General features: G+C 39.3%; 1 protein-coding gene across 9 annotated transcripts in view; it reads left to right on the forward strand.

The window, feature by feature from the left end:
- LOC109400469 (uncharacterized) overlaps positions 1 to 21,599 on the forward strand; it is a 57,888-nt gene that overhangs the window by 15,649 nt on the left and 20,640 nt on the right. For 2 of the 9 annotated variants that reach the window (XM_062846607.1, XM_062846608.1), the window contains exons 9-15: positions 13,725 to 14,470; positions 14,539 to 14,701; positions 15,807 to 16,546; positions 16,613 to 16,775; positions 19,170 to 19,906; positions 19,973 to 20,135; positions 20,856 to 21,574. The exons of 2 other annotated variants lie outside the window; for them this stretch is intronic. In XM_062846607.1, coding sequence (XP_062702591.1) covers positions 13,725 to 14,470; positions 14,539 to 14,701; positions 15,807 to 16,546; positions 16,613 to 16,775; positions 19,170 to 19,906; positions 19,973 to 20,135; positions 20,856 to 21,574 — 3,431 coding nt within the window. Of the gene's footprint in view, positions 1 to 9,911; positions 10,775 to 10,813; positions 12,041 to 12,109; positions 12,276 to 13,724; positions 14,471 to 14,538; positions 14,702 to 15,806; positions 16,547 to 16,612; positions 16,776 to 19,169; positions 19,907 to 19,972; positions 20,136 to 20,855; positions 21,575 to 21,599 lie in introns of those variants that run through there. 5 more of the 9 variants (XM_062846609.1, XM_062846610.1, XM_029860189.2 and 2 more) reach the window with 5 other exon arrangements.

The following is a 21,599-nucleotide window of genomic DNA, read 5'->3' on the forward strand; positions in this document are numbered from 1 at the left end:
GAACTAGAACGAAAAACAAAATGGAACATTACAAATGCACAAAACACAAACATGTAACACATAACATAAATTGTGCCCAGTTATCTAAATAGATAACGAAGTCCCATCCCAGGATGACGAGGTTTCATAGTTGTTCTTGGTCCATCAGTCATCCTAGAATTGTTTTTTTGTATGGCAGTTCGCCTTTTAGTTCGCAGCATCTGTTGCTGCATTCATAGCTTGTTTTGGTCTAGGAATTTCTAATTCTAAGGGGGCATCTAGATGCGGGCAACAACACAAGACCGTCTACAATTTGATGTCCGTGTTAGGGGACGGCTTGTGTGTTTTGTACTCGATCACTCCTGAAATGTTTGGAGCACTACAAATGCACATTAAAATTCAGGGACAGATGTACAAACCTTAGTTTAACATACAAAATAAACTGACAAAATACTCACAACAACGCAACACACTCCATGCAACAATCAAAGAATTTTCCCTAGAATTTTCCATGAACTGCATTCTCCAATTCATGGAAAATTCTTAAAACTATATTACATACGTCACAACTACCTTACAAACGTAACAAACTTAGAAAAAAGGAGGATAACGTGCCTCTGAACTGAAGCCGGTCTTCTGATACATGATAAAAAAGTGTGGATCTAGGAGTCCCCTATGATAGGTGTTTCAATACGCTAGGTATTCGCTAGGTTTATTGTTGATCCAACTAGATATTGATCTACTCTGTCTAGTCTAGTCTAGTCTACACATACACAGCCATCACTTGAAAGAATGCTGGAAAATGATAAAACTAACTAATTCCGTCATTTTTCTTGTCGATATTTGCAATGCATTGGAAATGCATTACAAGTATTCAAGCGGGTGTGCAGCGTTATTGAAAACATTTGAAATGCATCAAAGAATGGCGACATCTCATCAGCCGCTTCGTATAGTATGGGTTATAATGTGAAACAAAAACGTTGGGATGGGAGTGACGTTGCTAAGAAAGTTAATGTCACTCCATCGCTGCTCTCCTTCCCGGGATTGGACATTGGAATTTCCTCATTATGTCCTGGTTCGAAAGCCTAGGCTAATGGCGCTAAATGGCTTGCTCTCTGAAACGAGAATAAAGTGTAATAATCAGTTCCCCATATATATAATAGGGTGACGATGGGTATTATCGGCAGGTTTGTTCTCTTCGTCATGAGGGGTTTTTGTCAGCCAAATTTCCTGAAACTTGGTCCAAGTTGAATTATATAACTTGGTTGGGAAGAGGGTTCGAAGAAAAGCAGGAAAAAATGTGAAATTTCTTGCGCACTGCGTGGTCATAACAATTCTATTTCTAATAACACTTCATCAGTCAAGAACTGATGTTTGCACTAAAGTACGCTCATGCATAGAGATCCAATGAGCTCCTTTGCGATATGCGATAAACCATATCTGATTCCACCTTTCAAATACCTAGTTGAAAAATGAGATTATCTCGATTTTGACGATGAATGAAGACAGGATGGGACTGATTTGGAATTTACGGCAGTTTAGGTGGGGCAATGACGTTATCGCAATGGTTTGCGTGACATAAGATTGATTGTAAACCGCTGTTTAAGTTTACAACAGCTTTCTGAAATAAGAAAATTTGAAGTTAATGTTAAATGTAGAGCGATGCACATTTATCATGGAGAAAATCGAAAGCAGTTTCCACAATTCTCCTCATCAAACTTAGAAGAAGTGAGGATGAATGTGTCGTCTCGTTCTAACGGGTGTCCACTAAATAACGAGAATGGTTTTAGCAACTGATTAAAAAATTACAAGCGCCCATAGAGAAAAGTTTTTTTATGCAAAACAATCATCTATCTATCCACAAAGTCAGCGTATTTTTTATTTTATTTCAACTTATTCTGTTCTGTAGAAAACGACATTGAAACAGGAACACGCTAACGCCGCTCAGCACTAAAGTGCATAATTTCCAGACTACACCAAAAATGTGTAACCCTTGCACATTTACAAAATCAGCTCCAGTGTCCGCCAAATCGTTAAATTCGCAAAAATTTGTGTACGCCAGTCTAGCTAGGTTTACTAGTGACCTTGGACAACAACAAAAAATCAACATTTCGCATCTAGACGAGTGTACGAGCTGTTTTTTGAGAATGTGTAACTGTCACACATTTTTGTGTGGTCTGGAAATTATGCACTTATGAGTAGATCTTACACATTTTAGTGCTGAGCAGTTTTAGCGTGAAGCACTAGTTAAGCGCCTTGGACGGCTCTACCGATTGCTAAAAAAACCGTAAAAAAGTTAAAAGAAAACCTAAAATCTGTCCAGTTTTGAATGAACTCTACAACCTGGCATCCCTAGAAACAGATCCTGATGGAAATAGATGTAAACTAGCTAAATCAATAAGCATGAAATCATTTCACATCATTAAACGTACTTTTGCGTCATGGGCTGGATAAATCAATAGAATGCCGTGTAAAATATCAAATATTCACATCAAATCACATTTACACGTTGGACAACATGTAAATGGTTTGTTATAAAATAAAATAGCACACAAAAGGTCAACAATGAACCGCAGTGCACAAATTACATTGACACGTTTTTATGATACAGAAAAATGGCATTTTTTGGAAATTTCAATAAACGTCATTTACGAGAAAAGGCTGCCATCAAAGCAGTAAAACCAGTCAGTATCCCCAATTTTTTTTCCTATTGTTGTTTGAGTGTGTAGATGCTAAAGGTAGCTTGGAAGTCAATTATTTCAACTAACTATTTCACAGATGCAGAAAATGCGTGAAAGTTAAATTTTAAAAGTCGTACAAAGCAGTTGCTCCAACATCACTACACAAATATGCTGTACAAATTACTACGTTCAATTTTCTAAAATTTTATATTTTTCCATGAAAGTACAGTGTTAAACCTTTATGATAGATAGATTCAGATTGCCGTTTTTGAAGATCATATATTTTTAAGAGCACTTTGGAAGCATTCTCGTTATTTAGTGGACACCCGTTATGATGCAGTATTTGCACTGCACAAACAGAGAATCCAGATAAATTCAACAATAGAATCATGATGAGCCATTTCTTTGAGGTATCGACATCGCTGTTGCCTGCATCTCGCTGTGTAGAGCCTTAACCCTTTATGAGTCCGAGAAAACTAGTCGAGGTGTCAACGCATGGATAGATGGCATATTATTGGAATGATTATATACACATGACTATCCATTTTTGCTTGAAAGAAACTCTTGAAAATCTAGGTGACAATATAGTTGCCACTGCTCGTTTTGCCCAAAAACACTGGTGGCAATATTCTTGCCACTGCCCGTTTGGGGTACTTTTTTTTCCTCTTGACTGCGATAAAAAGCCCGAGATTTTGAAGTGGGTGTAGGCTGAACCCATTAAAACGGTGTAGTACAGCTCATTTGAACCTATAATTTGATTGTCTTAAAATATTTACTAAATAATCAGTTTTTTTTTATAAGTTTGAGCTTATTTTCTTCACGCAGTCAAATTTAGCCATTTTAAACTCTACAAAGAGCTCCCGAATTACAATTTATTCTTCAGGACACCAAACAATACCCTGCGTTGTTAGTAATCCCAAGTATGCAAAAACTAAGAAGTTCGATAGAAGTGAATCAAGCAGAAAAAAATAAAATTGTTGGTGGCAATATAGTTGCCACCAGTGCTTGAAAAATGGAGCGGTTTGCTCCAAGCAAAGCAAAACATGTTCCTCTTTTACCGGCGCTTTTTAACTCAGAGCGGTAGCCTTCATTGGCTTACATCAGAGGTTCCCAAACTTTTTGCTATCGGGGCGCCTTTTGGAATTTTCAAAAATATCGCGGCGCACCAATAACTTTTTACAACGATTTTTAATGATTTAAACACTTTCTATTCAGAATTTCAAATACAAATCGTAAATGTCATGTTTTCTTATAATCCAAAAACTATGTAGTTTCTTGCTTTTAAATGCAAACTTACAAATTTGATGAATAAAGTATATAATTTGCACTATTATAGAAAAAAGATATAAAAAATGGAATGTTTGGCCATTTTTTCGTATTTTTTTTTTAACAATAAGGATCAGCCTATAGCTAAAATATCAACAATAAGGGTAAAAATTTACGGAAGTAAATGAAATGAAAGTAAACATGTCGTCCCAAAACTTTCCAGAGAGTATGAAAACCGGGAGATTGACAGTAATTATTCTGAAAAAAAAAATTCAAAAGAGTTTACTGAAATATTTACTTTGAATTACAAGGAATTTATAAAATCGGATTTAAGCGAAATCAAACAAAATAGTTTAAATAACAACTTTAGTGTTTTAGCAAAAAAATCAGATCTCTGGAAATTTTGAAACTCAAAGTTTCACGAGGATAAAGGAAATTTCGGAAAACATTCGAAGACTTTGGAATAGTTACTTTTTAATAGAAAATTTGGAAGAGGGAAAACCCCATTTGAGTATCTTTCTTTCGAAGTGTTCCTTAGAAAGTTTAAACTTTGGTATGGGAAGATTCAAATATTACGTCCATCATTTTTTGGGATTTCTAGACCCCCCCCTCCCCCCTCTGTCACGCTATTTTCCTATACCTAATACACGTACTGTCACACTTTTCTAGACCCCCCCCCCCTCCCCCAAATGTTGGACGTAACTTTTGAACGATCCCTATACAGTACAAAAAACAGTGAGGCGACATAAGTTATACAGGGTGGCCACCCAGTCGGGAAGTTCGGGAAAACCGGGAAAAGCTCGGGAATTAGAAACCATCGGGAAAACCTCGGGAATTGCTGCTAGCCACCGGGAATTTCCAAAATTCTAAAATTTGTACAGTCTCCAGAAGCATACCCGGGTAGAGCTTAATGGCAAAAGAATGGAAAATTTTACCATTAAAACAGAATGTTTGAATGGCAAAATGTGTTATTTGTTTGTTTGAAATAAGAGTTAAAATAACAAAAATAATAACAAAATTTTGGTAGCAGAAAAACTTAAAAATAATTTATTTTGCCATTGTAATAACAAAGTAATGGTAAAGCATGCGGATTAAATTGAAGAACAAAATAAGTTATTATTGAGATATTGATAACAAAATAAGACCCAAATTAACTGTTATAGGTGAATAACAAAATATGACATTCTTGAGTTATTGACAACAGAATAAGAACAAATTTAGCTGTTTATGTGGTGATCAAAATAATGGTAGGTTTAGTTGTTGAGATTCAATTTTAAAATAATGGTAGATTCATTTATTATTTCAAAGTAGCAGAAGAAAGGTAAAATGAGCTATTTTTTTTCTTCAATAAAATTTATGTTCATCAATCAAAGTAAAAACAGTTTCGTTTTGTGGAAATTAAAAGCTCAAAACGAAACGAACTTATAAATCAAATTCACTTTGATGAACGTAGCCACCGTTGCCCCGCGATCTACTCTGGCTCCTCCTATTTAGAAGCTTTTGCGCAGCGTAGGGTTGTTTGCGATAACATTCGCGATATGCTTATTAACCATTTTGGATTTCTCCATCGCAATCCCTACGGGGTCATGGAGAATCAGTCGTCAGCAAAAATAAAAGTTTATGTTGTACACAACTAGTAGAATTTATGTTTACATGTGCAAGAGAATCCCACTACACCAGTGCCCTAGTAGCTTTCTTAAAAAGATCGAAAAAGATAGATACGTCGTTTTACACATTATACTCTTTAATTGTTTGAGTTCTAAATTAAAGTGCATCAAATAGAATCCATTGCGAATCAAACACACAGCTGAGAATCCGGATTTGTTTACTTTTACGAGATACGTCGAATTGAAAAGTTATGCTTGAAATATACAATATAATAGTTAATGGTATATTAAGAGTAAAATATGTTATGGTGCCTAATGTTTATAAATAAGTTCTCACAATATCAAAGTAATGGCAAATTTAGCTAGGAATGTAAATTATGTTATTGTTTTGATATTTTATACAATTCATTATAAAAGGTGCTAAATTGCAAGTTTTACCATGATAGAAATTTTTGTTATTGATGAGTTATTTAGCATTATTCATGAATAACATATCAATGACAAGATTTGCTATGATTATATATTTTGCTATTGATTTACCATTTTAAGTTTTTCATAATAACAGAAGAATGGCAAAACGAGATATGATGGCAAAACCAGTTATTATTCTGTCCTTTGTTTGCCATTAGCCTCTACCCGGGTAAGTACGAGAATCTGTGGGAAATGCAGTCAAGAACTGTTGAACTTAATAACATAGTGGGTGAACTGGCGTAAAAACAATTCTTGGAAATCAATATCTTTTCGCCGAGTCATGACAATTGGGTGATTTTGGCTCAGTTTGGCATGCAGATTCAGAATATGGAGTTATCTCAACACCACTAAAGAAGCCAATTTGACTGCCGTGCCCGGACGAACATGCTTCAGGTCCTAGAATTCTGTGCAGCCACAACCCTGTGATTCACCAGGTTGGACGACTTGGAAACACCCCAGATATCCAACCGAAATACGCGTACCGTCGTTGGGGGTGAGAATGGGTCAAAAAAGGATACTCACAGATTGTTTGTTAAACGACAAATGCAGTTGAAGTCGGAATAACTTTTTATTTGGTATGCATACTCTTCTATATGGTAGTGATAGTTTGGCAAGAAAGTATCACATTATATGAATTGGCTACCAAACTACAAATGATTGAAAATGGACCCAATCTCACCCCTTAGAGGGGGTGAGAATGGGTCAAAGTATTCGAATTCGCCTATCTGAGAATACAAGTTAATTTTATTGATCATATCTAGTAAACCTACTTAAAATACAATGTAACCATGACGAATAAAAACTTAAGTATTTTTAAAAGATGATTAATCCACCTAAAAAGGCTAATACAATCGAAAAAATGGTTGAAATTTGATAAAATAAAGTGTGTATGTTGTGTCGCCATTGTTAGCCACCATGATCATCCTCATTTAAAGTTTCAATCTCCATGGGAGGAGGGGGAATTACAATGAAGGAAAGGCGCATAGTAAGATTTACTGGAAAAAAAACATGATATTTTCCGACGTTCGTTCGTTTTCCGAAATTTTGTCATGTTCCCGGTTTTACGGCCCCGATATTTCCTGGATGCCACTACCGTCTGGTAGTTTCACGATATTTCCTTAAAATATTAAAAATGAGTGAAGAAGAAAAACGTTATCAAGTCTATTTTGTGAGCTTACGATATTGCAGTACACTAAAGATCAGCTGATGATCAGAGAAGCTGTCCAAACGCATGGGTTTATTGTTATAAATGATTTTGGGCACTAAACGTATGAACACACTCGCTTGACACTTCTTCGACATATTTTCGAAAAAAAAGCGTGCTTTTATGAAGATACGGTAAACATGGCACCACTCTAACGTCAAATGGGGACTGGATAACAAGTTGAATTTTTAGTTCAGGTTATGTGCACTCGGTAACTTGCTTGACCCAATCTCACCCCCATTCTTAATATTAAGGCATAGGTTCGAAAATATTGAATTTTTAAATAAAAAGTGCGTTGACAGCCCGCTTTTTTCGTTGCATCAACCAGGTAATACCTACAGCTAACCACTTATAAGAAAATTTATGGTTGGGTACTTGTGTGAAACATTACGAAAGAGATTTTTTTTCAGAGTGATTTACTAGTAGTTTCATCATATAAGTTTAGCCACAAATTTAACAAAAAAAGATTATTGCTGAACATCTTATTCTGCATCATGACGTGTAAAAATATCTTCTCTTTGAAACAATATAAAGTTTTCAATATAAATTACCGATAGTTGATGATCTATTTCCAATTTTATGTTTCTCCGTTTTGACCCAATCTCACCCCCCAGACCCATTGTCACCCCCATCGACGGTATCTGTCAAAAACTAAACTAATTTTGTAATAATCTTATGATTATTTATCGTCGGACTCCGAAGATTGAAAACGATCCCCAAGGGCGATCTCTTCGAACGTGTGGTTTTTGAGTTATGGAATCCAAAATTGTCTTATAAAGGTTCTTGAACTCAATGGAAATTCAAAATAATAGTAATTTTTAGTTCTGCGTCAAATTTACAGCTCAATCAGTTCATACACTCCAAAGATATAGACCTCCAAAAATAACTATTTTGTATGAAAATCAGAAAATGTTTACATATTTCTTTCCAATAATGTAGATGTTGTTCATTTTAAATTAGTTTTCAAACATTTTTTTTCTCTTACATCTTTACTGCAGGAAAGTTACGAACATAAACAAAAAAAAAAGAATGGAAAAAATCTGAAATTGAAAACAATACTAAAAAAATGATTCGAACACAGAGAAACAGACGTCACCCACTCGGCGAAAAAAACTAACGAAATTCATCAAAATACCTTATGAAATTTTGCTTTAAGTAAACATTATGGATGTCATAAGGATACCTAATGAAAATGGAGCATGTTTGTTATGACAAATTTCATAAGAAAGACTTATGAAAAGAACACAAAAATCTTTAAATGATGCAGACAGACTGGATTCGAACCATGAACGTCGGGATCACTGAGCTCGTGTTTTATCTACACGGCTATCGACGCTTAAGAACACTATGTTGCTAATATATATATATATATATATATATATATATATATATATATATATATATATATATATATATATATATAAGCCAAGCAGTGAGACGGTTTTACGTCATAGAGCGACCTTATAAAATTCATACGAATCATTATGAATTGTTTAAAGACCGTTTCATAAGTTGGGCCTTATGCAAATCTTAAGTTTATTTGGCTGAGTGCACTCTGATCGTTCTCCATCGACCACATTATTAACAATTGATTCAAATATGTGGTAGTTGGACGATTGGCTACTAGCGGTACTTTCACCGCTTTTGCTCTTGTTTGACGTTCGCTCATTACTTCCATCTAGTGGTCGCTCGGCTAAACACAGCATGATTAGCATTGGGCGATTGCGTTTCCGTGACGATGTTTTCTACTGTAATTTGTTCTATGTGTTACGTCTGTTTCTCTGTAATTCGAATGTAAACACAGTACAATATATTGTTACATAAAATTCTGATGTAGTGGGGACAGTACGCATAGATTTTATTGAACCATTGTATTATGGACCTTGTAGCTAACATATTGTACACGAATGGTTTTTACCAAATATACTATTATTGATTTTTATCCGAGCGGTGTCCGTGTCTTTTAAATGAGTATAAAATATGCTGATTAGACTGGGCCACCGCAAAGTGATCCGACGGTTGTGAAAAAAGTTCAACGCTGGGTAATTCAAAATAATAAATAAAAAAAAATAAAAATTGAAATTTTGTTATTGATGTCATTTCTCTATATGTTAAATGCTAAGCACCATCAGGCGATCTGAACGCTATAACTTTTGTCATAAGGGTTGGATTGCTTTGCGGTTTTCGACAAAGTTGTTAGGCACACCCAAGGTTACATTTCAACATCATCGGTTGCACAGTTTAGGAAAAAAATAAGCCCCTTGCGCGAAAAATGCGAAAAACTAAGTTTTCCCATACAAATTTCAAATGCAATGCGAAATACGGGGACACAACCAATGGCTCCCAAATTTTGCAGAATTGTTTTGGACGCTAAAATGGATTGAGAAACCTTTGTTCCGGGTTGATGCGATCAAATTTTCATTTCCCTTACAACGTTGGTCGTTGACCCACTCTAATGCTGATAGACAGCAATGCACCTATGAAAGTCGACAAGGGATTCCGGAAAATGACGTACAATCGTTTGTTATACCTATTCTACCCGATACCATACACTGCGTTAATGTGTACCTAGTTCAAATTCATATCGTGAGCTGAATTTGTTGCATATTTGTTACCTGTAACTGTATATGTATCTGTTTTCACCCGCGTCACCGGATACTGTTTCCAATCGAAACATCACATTGGAATCGTTTGTCCTCACAGATTTTACAGATATTTACACAACTGCGGGTGCTACCGGCGACGTCGTCGATAAGTCTCCCCCATCCAATCCTACACCTGCTCCTACCCTTCCGGTTGCTTCTGTTGAGACGAAAGCTGAATCCCAATCTCCTGACTCCAGTGAAACTCCCAATCCAATTCCCGCTTCCGCTACATCGAGCAAAAAACGTGAGAAAATAAAGGGCCCCACAGCAGCGGATCACTGTAACTACGTCTTTGGAACCTGGAGAGTGTCCAAGCGTCTGAATCGCTTCGATTGTTTGAAGGTCGAGAAATTCCTCCTTCAGTACGACGTCACTGTGGCGTGTCTCCAGGAAGTGAAATTTGAGCAAGCAAAGGTTACCACCACTTCCTATCACTGGCATATAATAAAACCACACGCGGATGCCAGAAGCGAGGGGGAACAGATAAAGACTGGTGGGGCCATTTTGGTGCGCCAGTCGTTGATGCGTGGTGCCGTCTTCAAACAGTTGCGGAGCTTGACTACGGTGCACCTTACGCTGTTTTGCCGGCCCTTAAACGTGGGCTATGTGCATGTCCCGACTGAAGGATTCGATGGAATACCCGATCAGGAAATCATCGAACTACAAAACTCCATCGAAACAATGAATGCCAAAAAACGCACCACCCTAATTCTGCTTGGTCATTTCAACGCGCAAATCGGTATGGAGGATTCCGGCGCACTGCAAGGACTAGTTGGAGAACATCTTGCTTATCGGTTCAGCGATCGAAACGGTCAAGTGCTGAAGGAGATTTTACAGTCGCATCAATTAAAGCTCATCAGCTCGTTTGGTCCATGTCCGAGCGCTCGATGGACGTGCACCGAAGCAGGACAGCAGGAGCAGGTTGTACTACTACTACTACCTTCATTAGTAGTTCTCGAAATAAGGGCGGGATTGGAAAACTGGCGGAACGAATCTACAGCCGGTTGAGATGTTGGAATCGAAGAGCGTCGGGTGTCTTAAAATAAGAATGATTTTTCGACGTTACATCTACACCAGTATCTAGAACGGAATTTTCGACTTTTTTGAGTCATAAAAACGTAATCAGAAATGGAAGTTATTATCGAAGAATCATTTTTGTTGAAAAGAACACCAGATGTCAATATCAACATGTCAACTAGTCAAGGTTTCTTTCGGAGGTTTTCAGATTCTGCTCCAGTGTCGAACCTTCTTCCTAATTGAACAGATTTCTTCCAGATTGATCACATCGTGATGTCCGATATTGAGTTTGTCAAGGATCCAGAATGTCGCTCCGTACCTGATCATTCTTTCGTGTCCGATAACCGCCTGCTTTTGCTGTCCCTGAAATGGCCTTTCACTAAATATTACATTAAAAAGAAAAGCAGAGAGATGTTGAAAAACACGATGGCAAATCTTGCTGCAAATTTAGATGATGGTTTCAAACCAAGCGAACCTACGCCATTGGAGGATACTCTCATAAGGAAGATTTGTAAGCCATTTACCTTTGCAACCTGGAACGTGTCCGGATGTGCGGAAGAATCTGATCGTGAGATTGTGGATAAAATGTTGCACTCGAATAAAATTACGATAGCGTGTATACAAGAGACGCAAATGGAAACCGGCGTCGTGCGAACTAAAAATTACAAATGGTTCAATGTCAATGGTCCTAAGGTAGGAACCAATTCCGCGCATCTTGAAGGAGGAACGGCGGTATTGATTTGCAGCAGTCTGTTGAGCAAAGCGCAGTGCGAAAGGCATACAGACAACATCTGCAGCGCCACAGTGAATATGACCTTGGGTCAAATAACCGTACTTTCTGTGTACGCTCGATCCACAGCGTCAGGGACACAACCGGATAAAGAGCTCGACACTCTGAATAATATAGTTAAAAAAATATCAAAGAAGAAGAAAAGGAAGAACAAGATACCATACATCATTCTCGGAGATTTCAATGCTCATTTCGGAACCGAAGACATTCCTAGCGATGCTCGAGACTTGTTTGGAAACCATCTCAACCACAGTCGCAGCAATGCAAACGGAAAGCGAATCCAGACCATGATGCAATCCCATCAATTGAAGCTCATCAGCTCGTTTGGCCCTAGTCCCAGCGTGAAATGCACATACGAACGCGACAATCAAGAGTCACAGGTTGTATTGTTGTCCACTCTTCCTCCAGACTTCCTTCGGTGACCATAGTTAATCAGAATTTTCCTCTAGATCGATCACATCTTGATGCCGTCCTCTAGTCAGCTTCGAAACATCGAATGCCAATGCATTGATGGCGCGCCGGGTTTTTCCAATCATCGTATGCTCACCATCAAAGCGTCGTACGGTGCCATAACTTCCACCGGGCCGGAAATTGCAGAATATGCTTACGGGGAAGGTAAATACGGCGCGTGGCACACAGTGACACAGTCAGAACAAAAAGAAGACCACAGGAAAAGCGCAAAATGTGGAAAAGTGTACCACACGAAAGAATGGAAAGGCCCAAAGTTTGTTAAAGTTTCTATTATCGCGCCAAGTCAAGAGGTCTCAATAGTCGAAGCAATTGCGTTGAAATATCGTCGGAAAAAATCTTTCTCTAAAACAAACAACTTTGCGAATCGTTTAATCCAGAAAACAATCAATATGTACTGCAGATCCCATACATACTATTTGTATTATTCTAAATTCGCAAGGACTTTGCCAGGTGCGTGGTGATAAGTAAGTCTTCGATATTACAGATACTAGCGAAATCTGTAATGTCTGATCTCTGCAACATCATCCTCGATTTGTGCAAATGTTCTTGTTATGCTATGCTATGTCAACTCACTACTTGGTAAAAACTAAACCGACTGAATATTAATGATGAATCCAAAAAAGGGAGGATTTCGAACATCAAATATACCGTGATGATTGTGACAGCTTGATAGCCCACAATCCCAAGTAACATTTTGATGGCCAATTAGTTTTGTAGTGGTTTTCAAAACCGTCATAAAACAAAATACCTATTATTCTGTTTTTATGATGGTTCTATTAACCTCTTATAGTCTATTAGACTAAAAAATGTTACTTGGGAATGAAGCGATGTCGTTTCTCAGAAAACCCAGCAACAGTGACTATCTGGATATATTGTGGCATTTGAGCGTGCCGAAAGACTCTTTCACACAGAGAAACAGACGTCGCACTCTGCTCGCTCGACGCTACTCGCTCGTTTGCTACTCGCGGCGCTCACATCGTTTTTGCTCCTGTTTGACGTTTGCTCACTAGCGTCATCAAATGGTGGCTCGGTCAAACACAGCATTATTAGCATTGGGCGGTTACGTTTTTGCGTTGATGCTTACTGCAATTTGTTCTAGGTATTACGTTTGCTTTTCTGTGCTCTCAAGTGTCAATCGAGAACCTGCAAATCATCAGCTTAGTTGAAAATAAGGAATTTTGGGAGGAAATCCGCAAAAAAAAACCCTTTGGCTAGAATCTTGGTAGAGGTAAAATTTATCTGCTGTAATTGAGAAGTATCTAATAAATGATGTACAATTCCGGGTCAACTTTATAGACCTTCCTTCTTCTCGTAGTCTGTTTCCCCCCTACATAAAAATTCGTTCGCCAAGGCTTCCCATGCGTCGTTTATGAATTCTCTCTTATCAGTTAACATCCTACGGTTGCGTGATTTTAGATGCCACCCTAGTTATGCAGATACCGATCACCAATTATTCAGAACGTGCTTCCGACAATTTCCACTTTGGAAGCGAAGCAATATAAACGTAGATCCCCTCTCAGCTATTGCTAGCTTGGCGATCTCGATTGTTGTCCATTGATAGACTTAAAGTTTTCTCCCATTTCATTTCCACAGAACAACGGTTCGATCCTAATGATAAAATCGATAAAAATGAAGATAAGGCTGCCCCGCAATCTGCTCTCCCATCTTCACCATCTTCTACGTCTACACAAACCCAAACTGAAGAAGCGCAAACATTCATATTTACAACGTGGAACGCATCGGGATGCTCGTTTGAATCGATAAGGGACTATATCGATCACCAAGTGAAAAAGTTAGGGTTAACGGTTACATGTCTCCAAGATATTCGACTGCAGAACAATGCAATGTACAAAACTGAACACTACACTTGGTACAACTTCAACCAAGAAACGTCGTCAGATGCCGGTGGAATGGCGATCATTGTCAGTAACAATCTATTCACTGAGTGCACTTTTCAACGGTGGTCCAGTCGCATATGTTCCGTAAAACTACCAATTTGCGGAATGAATCTCACTGTATTTTCTGCACACGCTTGTACCGAAGGAAACGGCAACCAGCCCGATCCGGAACTGAAAACTCTCTATGATACCATCAGTCGTATGAGCCCGGAAGAGCGTGGTAGTTTCATTGTTCTTGGGAGTCTTAATGCCAAAATTGATTCCGAGGAGCTGCTTCCCGGGACAGAGCCCTATATCGGAAAACTTCTCGCTCACAAACAAAGCAATGCGAATGGGGCATTCGTGCAGAAGATGATGGTTGAATTCAAAATGCGCCTGTGTAGCACGTACGTTAACAAGAATCTGATGACTACGTGGAAAAAGGGCAACGAAGAAGCACAGGTTGTATTGCATTCCTCCGTTTAATATACATATACGAGAGAAACCCCTAATGATTTGGTTTCTTGCAGATCGATCACGTTCTCATGCCCTGTATTTCTCAATTCTGGGCAGCCAGGTGCTACTGCGTTCGTGCCTTGGCGAGATATTCCTACCATCGCATTATTTTGGTGAGACTCAAGCAGCGTAGAAAGCAAGCTGACCAAGATAACGCTGGGCAATCTGCATCATCAGGTAAATTCATTTTTTTACCGATGAAAACTATAAGTACGAATAGCAGTGTTTGATGACGTTGTTTGTTAATGTGTAAGACAAATTCGACTGGGAAGACGTCTTTTCCAACAGCCTTCCTGTTCTACGTTTTTCAGGCCTTTCAGTCCTCATTGAAGGCTTCTCTGATGCTTGTCCATCCTCCTCTCTTCTTCTTGACGTACCGCCATCAATGGGGCAAAACCTGCTTCTCAGCATAGTGTTATATGAGCACTTCCACAGTTATTAGCTGAGAGCTCCCCAGGTTAATGACTATTTTGAATGTATATATCTAGTGGCAAGGATGTCAACAATATTTCCGTTACGAAAAGCTCCAACCAGGTATCGAACCCGTCACCGTCAGCATGATCTTGCTGAATACCTACGCGTACACTACCGCGACTGAAACCTGTATGATACCTTGCTTGTTCATCACCACTGTTGATTTACAAACGCAGTGCCGGTCAACAAAGTTTGAAATGTTTTCAGCGAAGGAAAACGGCGCATTTTTGTTTCTACATACCATCGTCAGTTTCATAAAAGGTTCGCATATCCTTAGAGCTCGTCTTTTCCAACAGCCTTCCTGTTCTTCTACTACTTTTCCTCTTGGGATTTCTTCATTGCTATCTTCCGAGACTGCTTTATCTTTAACGAGATTTTTACTGATTTTCTCTGATTTATTGTAATTTTTCCAATTATCGTAAAAACAATCTTAAAAAAGTTCCTGAAAGCTTGAAATCTGAAGAATTTTATGATATGCTCAACTCAAAATCGACAAAATGGTCACTTACACCCCTTTGATTCTGGGCCCCTCATTTGAAATAATGGGCTGATTTTTGTATGCTGAGAAGGTCAATTCTCAGCGTGGGTATTATGTTTTCTACCCTAGTTTTTATGCTGGCTGTCATTCTAGGTGTCAGCCGAGGAATTCAGATATCGATCAGCAATCATTCGGAACGTTCTTCCGACAATTTTCACGTTGGAAGCGAAGCATTATAAACGTAGATCCCCTCTCAGCTATTGCTCGCTTGGTGATCTCGATTGTTGCCCATTGATTGATTTTAAGTTTGCTTTCATTTCATTTCCACAGAACGGTTCGATCCTAATGATAAAATCGGTAAAAATGGAAATAAGGCTGCCCCGCAATCTGCTCCCTCATCTGCACCATCCTCTACGGGTACACAAACCCAAACTGAAGGGGACGAACTGAAATTTGCAACGTGGAACGTATCGAGATGCTCGTTTGAATCGATACGGTCTTATATCGATAAACATCTGAACGAATTCGGGGTTACGGTTGCATGTCTCCAAGATATTCGACTGCAGAACAATGCAACTTTCAAAACTGAACACTACACTTGGTACAACTTCAACCAAGAAACGTCATCAGATGCCGGTGGGATGGCGATCATTGTCAGTAACAGTCTATTCACTGAGTGCACCTTTCAACGGTGGGCCGGTCGCATATGTTCCGTAAAACTACCAATTTGCGGAATAAATCTCACTGTATTTTCTGTACACGCTTGTACCGAAGGAAACGGCAACCAGCCCGATCCGGAACTGAAAACTCTCTATGATATTATCAGTCGTATGAGCCCGGAAGAGCGTGGTAGTTTCATTGTTGTTGGGAGTCTTAATGCCAAAATTGGTTCCGAGGAGCTGCTTCCCGAGACAGATCCCTATATCGGAAAACTTCTCGCTCACAAACAAAGCAATGCGAATGGAGCATTCTTGCAGAAGATGTTGGTTGATTTTAAACTGCACCTGTGTAGCACGTACACTTACAAGAATCTGATGACCACATGGAAAAAGGGACGCAAAGAAGCACAGGTTGTATTGCATTCCTCCGTTTAATACAAATATACGAGAAACCCCTAATGATTTGGTTTCTTGCAGATCGATCACGTTTTCATGCCCTGTATATCTCAATTCTGGGCAGCCAGATGTTACTGCGTTCCTGCCTTGACGAGATATTCCTACCATCGCATTATTTTGGTGAGACTCAAACAGCGTAGAATGCATGCTGACCAAGATAACGCTGGGCAATCTGCAACATCAGGTAAATTCAGTTTCTTTACCGATGAAAACTATACGGACTTCGTGGCCGTGCGGTTAGGGGCGTCAGTCGCCTGGCCGTTTCGTAAGCCTCGGAGTGTGGGTTCGATTCCCGCTCCAGTCGGTGAAAACTTTTCGTCAAACGAAAACTTCTCCACTGGACCACTGGGTGTTTCGTGTGTTGTCCGTTGTCTGCTCATGTTTGTGATCGTTCATTCAGTCTGTGCAACCTCTGGTTGAAGACGGTGTAGTGTCTTTTTTGATAAACATTCAGAGATTCTTTCAAGAGTTCTTCTTCTTATCTCAGGGATTGCTTGAGATTTCTTTGTTCAGGAACTCCTTCCGGATTCCCTTTACAGCATTTTTTCCATGTATTCCTATCAGGTTCATTTAGGAATTCGTTCGGGAATTTCGCCCTAATTTTTTTGTCGGGTTCCTTCAGAGATAACTCCCACGATCCCTTCATTGATTCTTCTCAGGCTTCCTTGAGACATTTTACTGCTGTGCTAGCGATGACTATAAACATATGAATATGCATGAGTTTGTATATGTTGAAAAAGAGCAAAATAAGATAAAAATTTACTTTGTCATATGCGCTAGTTCCCGTCATATCAGATGGAAAATAACGAATATATGAAGATATCCTAACTTACCTTTGCCAATGACTGATTAGATGTAAGCAAAAAGATGTCGACTTTCATTAGCTTGGTGCTGATCCAATAGAATTCGGAATAATTAACCGAAATTTCTCATTTAAACTTTACTCCACTCATGAGATGAAAATTGTTCTCGTTTTGCGTACGACGAAGGCAACCGCAGTCAAAGCAGCAGCTAACTAAATTGTTCCTCGTCACCGTTCAACTATCACCTCTCCAGATTCTCTTATTGAACTTCATTTCACACCCCACAAAACCTCTGTGCCACTCCAAAGTTGGATTGCACTGCTGCAAAATGCAGCAAAAGCTACTCAAACTTATTGAAATCAAGTGCTTTTTGCCGTTTATAAATTGTAAACGAAACAGTTGTCTTCGTTCTTTGGAAGGTGTAGGTAGACAAATATGTGCGTGGATTTTCTGCATACGAAACTTCGTATTTCTCAATCACAGAGAAAAAAAATCTCCGTTGCACTGTGATGCCGTTTTACGATCTGGTGGGCAAAAATATTAATCGGAATGTGATATACTTTGTACTTTGCACTGTACTTTGAACACATGATTTGATTTGATTGGATTGCGAACAATTTGATCGACTATTCGAATAAACACCTACGGTTAAATAATATTTTTTGATTATTCTGTGTACCATAGTGTCACGTAGAAGGTGAGCCGGGAATTGAGATCAGATTGTGCCCGAAACAGACGTGAACTTGACGGAAACAGAATTCGAGGGACAATTAAGGACAGACTTGTAACAATCCCAAAATGGCCGACTTTGGCACCTACTCACGATTTCGAAAGCACAAATCTCTACGTAAACAAGACCAGCGCACCTGAGCTTCTTATTTTAAGCTTATTACAAGTGAGCAAGAACATAATAATAAAATGCACTGTTGTTTGAAGCTTGCTTCTTGAGATTTGTGCGTCTGAAGTTCGGATGCACTGTTGAAGCGGGATTTCAAGACGTTTGTCCTTAATCAATCTTATTATTTGAAGGAAATTGAAGTTCTTTGACAATATTTTTACATGATAAGGAAGCTAGTTTATAAATTATTAATTGGTCATGAGACGTAAGAATTGGCCAAGAATAAAATCGATCATTATTGGTCGGTAAATTAGGTAAATACCAAAGAATAACAATCATTTTATGGCTTTATCGGTCGAATTCGAAGGAAACCCCATGTTCGGGGAAGGATGTTCCACGTTTAGGTAATTTCAGTATACTGGATTCATCAACAAACTTTCCTAATCTTTTTTTGCTGCTTAGAACTACCATTGCTTGCAGATCTTCTAAAGAATATCATGTCTCATCAGCATCTTGTACACTTTCAACGAGGACATGCTTATTAGATCTTGGGGATCATTATGTATGATTCCCGACTATGTAGAATGAGTAAAATGTATCTGCTGTAATTCAGAAGTGTCTAATAAATAATGTAGAAGTCCTGGTCAACATTTTATACCTTCCTTTCCCTCGTAGTCTGTTTTCCCCCTACATAAAACATCGTTCGTTCATGCTTCTTTATGAATTCTCTCCTATTAGTTAACATCCTGCATGATTCGAGGTGTCAGCCGAGGTATGCAGGTACCGATCAGCAATTATTCGGAACGTTCTTCCGACAATTTCCACGTTGGAAGCGAAGCAATATAAACGTACATCCCCTCTTAGATATTCCTCGCGTGCTGATCTCGGTTGTTGCCCATTGATAGACTTTAAGTTTGCTCTCATTTCATTTCCACAGAACGGTTCGATCCTAATGAAAAACTCGGTAAAAATGGAAAGAAGGCACCCCCGCAATCTGCTCTCTCATCTGCGCCATCCTCTACACAAACCCAAACTGAAGAAGCGCAAACATTCAAATTTGTAACGTGGAACGTATCGGGATGCTCGCATGAATTGATACGGGCTAATATCGATAGACGACTGAGCAAATTCAATGTTACGGTTGCATGTCTCCAAGATACTCGACTGCAGAACAATACAACGTTCGAAACTGAACACTACACTTGGTACAATTTCAACCAAGAAGCGCCGTCAGATGCCGGTGGGATTGCGATCATTGTCAGGAACAATCTAATCACTGAGTGCACCTTTCAGCGGTTGTCCAGTCACATATGTTCCGCAAAACTACCAGTTTTCGGAATAAATTTCACTGTATTTTCTGTACACGCTAGTACCGAAGGAAACGGCAACCAGCCCGATCCGGAACTGAAAACTCTCTATGATGCCATCAGTCGTATGAGCCCGGAAGAGCGTGGTAGTTTCATTGTTCTTGGGAGTCTTAATGCCAAAATTGGTTCCGAGGAGCTGCTTCCCGAGACAGATCCCTATATCGGAAAATGCCTCGCTCACAAACAAAACAATGCAAATGGAGCATTCTTGCAGAAAATGTTGGTTGATTTTAAACTGCACCTGTGTAGCACGTACTGTTACAGAAATCTGCTGACTACGTGGAAAAGGGGAAACGAAGAAGCACAGGTTGTATTGCGTTCCTTCTTTTAATACATACATACGAGAAACCCCTAATGATTTGGTTTCTTGCAGATCGATCACGTTTTCATGCCCTGTGTTTCTCAATTCTGGCCACCCAGGTGCCATTGCATTCGTACCTTGACGGGATATTCCGATCATCGCATGATTATGGTGAGACTCAAACACCGTAGAATGTATGCTGACCAAGAGAACGCTGGGCAATCTGCATCATCAGGTACATTCAGTTTCTTTACCGATGAAAACTATACGAATGCATGGTAGTGTTGGATCATTTTAGAATGAGCTTTTACTGAGATTTCCGCTCGTAAGCCGGTTATAGTTGTTCTGGATTTCAGTTATAGTTGTACATACTTATTCTGTCAAGATGCCTCAATCGTTCTTCCGTTATGCTGTAAACATTACTTTGTTTATTCCTCAGCAATTGGTGTCTTCCAGGCAATGTAAGCTTCCTGCGTTTGCTTCCGTGGCAGGTGTTCTTTTTGTTCTAGCATTTCGTGCAGTTGTCCATTACTGCGTTAGACAAATTCCACCGAGAAGTACTTATTTTTCAACAGCCTTCCTGTTCTCAGGTTCTTCTACTTTTTCAATGCCTTTCAGCCCTCATTGGAGGTCTTCTCCGCTTGCCCATCATCACTGTTGATTTGTTTACAGACACAGTACCGGTCAACAAAGTTTCGAAATGCTTTCAGTGCCTGGTTTATCTGGCTACTAGTTTTTTTTTTTTTTTGCAATGAAGCATTGTGTTGTTACTATTATGTTTAACCTGAGAGTCCTTTTGAGCAAATAGCAGGCACAACTCTCCTCATCTTGGCTTTTTACCGGCGACCGGAAATCTCAAACAAAGCATCTGCAACGATCCAACCCACCAGTTCAAAAATTCGGATGTCCCCGTAATCGTTGGGCGTTTGACATTCGTTCCATTCTATCCTTGCAGACCCGGTTAAATCCGATGGTGCCACTAACCGAATGGCTGTAGTGAACGTTTCTCAACCGAAAAGCGTGAAGCAGCACATCTTTCCCGATGATTCAATCATTTTTGGCACATGGAATGTATCGGGGTGCGCGCAGGAATTGGAACAAGCGAGGATTGATAGGTTTCTTTACCTTAATTACATCTCGATTGCGTGTATCCAAGATACTCGCCTACAGAACAATACCACGTTCGAAACCGAGCACTACACTTGGTTCAATGTCAACCAGGAAACACTGCCCAAAGCCGGTGGGACAGCCGTTCTTGTTCGTAAGAACTTCCAAGCGGAGTGTGACTTCAAACGGTTGTCCAGTCACATCTGTTCCGTGAAGCTTCGAATTTTCGGCGCAGATTTCACCGTGTTTTCTGTGCATGCTTGTACCGAAGGGTCTGACCAGCAACCCGATCCGGAACTAAACATCCTACACGATATCATTAGCCGAATGAGCCCAGATGAGCGCAACAATTTCATAGTTCTTGGCAGCTTAAACGCGAAGATTACCTTCGATGATTTGCTTCCCGAAGCGATGAGTTATGTTGGACAATATCTCCGGCGCACCCAAAGCAATGCAAATGGAAAACAGGTTCAGAAGATTTTGATTGACTTTAAACTGAAACTCCTCACCTCGTACGGTCTGCCAAGCGCTATGATTACGTGGAAAAAAGGAGACGAAGTGGCACAGGTTGTGTATTGCTTTCCCGTTCGAT

Source organism: Aedes albopictus, chromosome 1 (genome assembly GCF_035046485.1).
Source record: "Aedes albopictus strain Foshan chromosome 1, AalbF5, whole genome shotgun sequence".
Taxonomy (NCBI): Eukaryota; Metazoa; Arthropoda; class Insecta; order Diptera; family Culicidae; genus Aedes; species Aedes albopictus.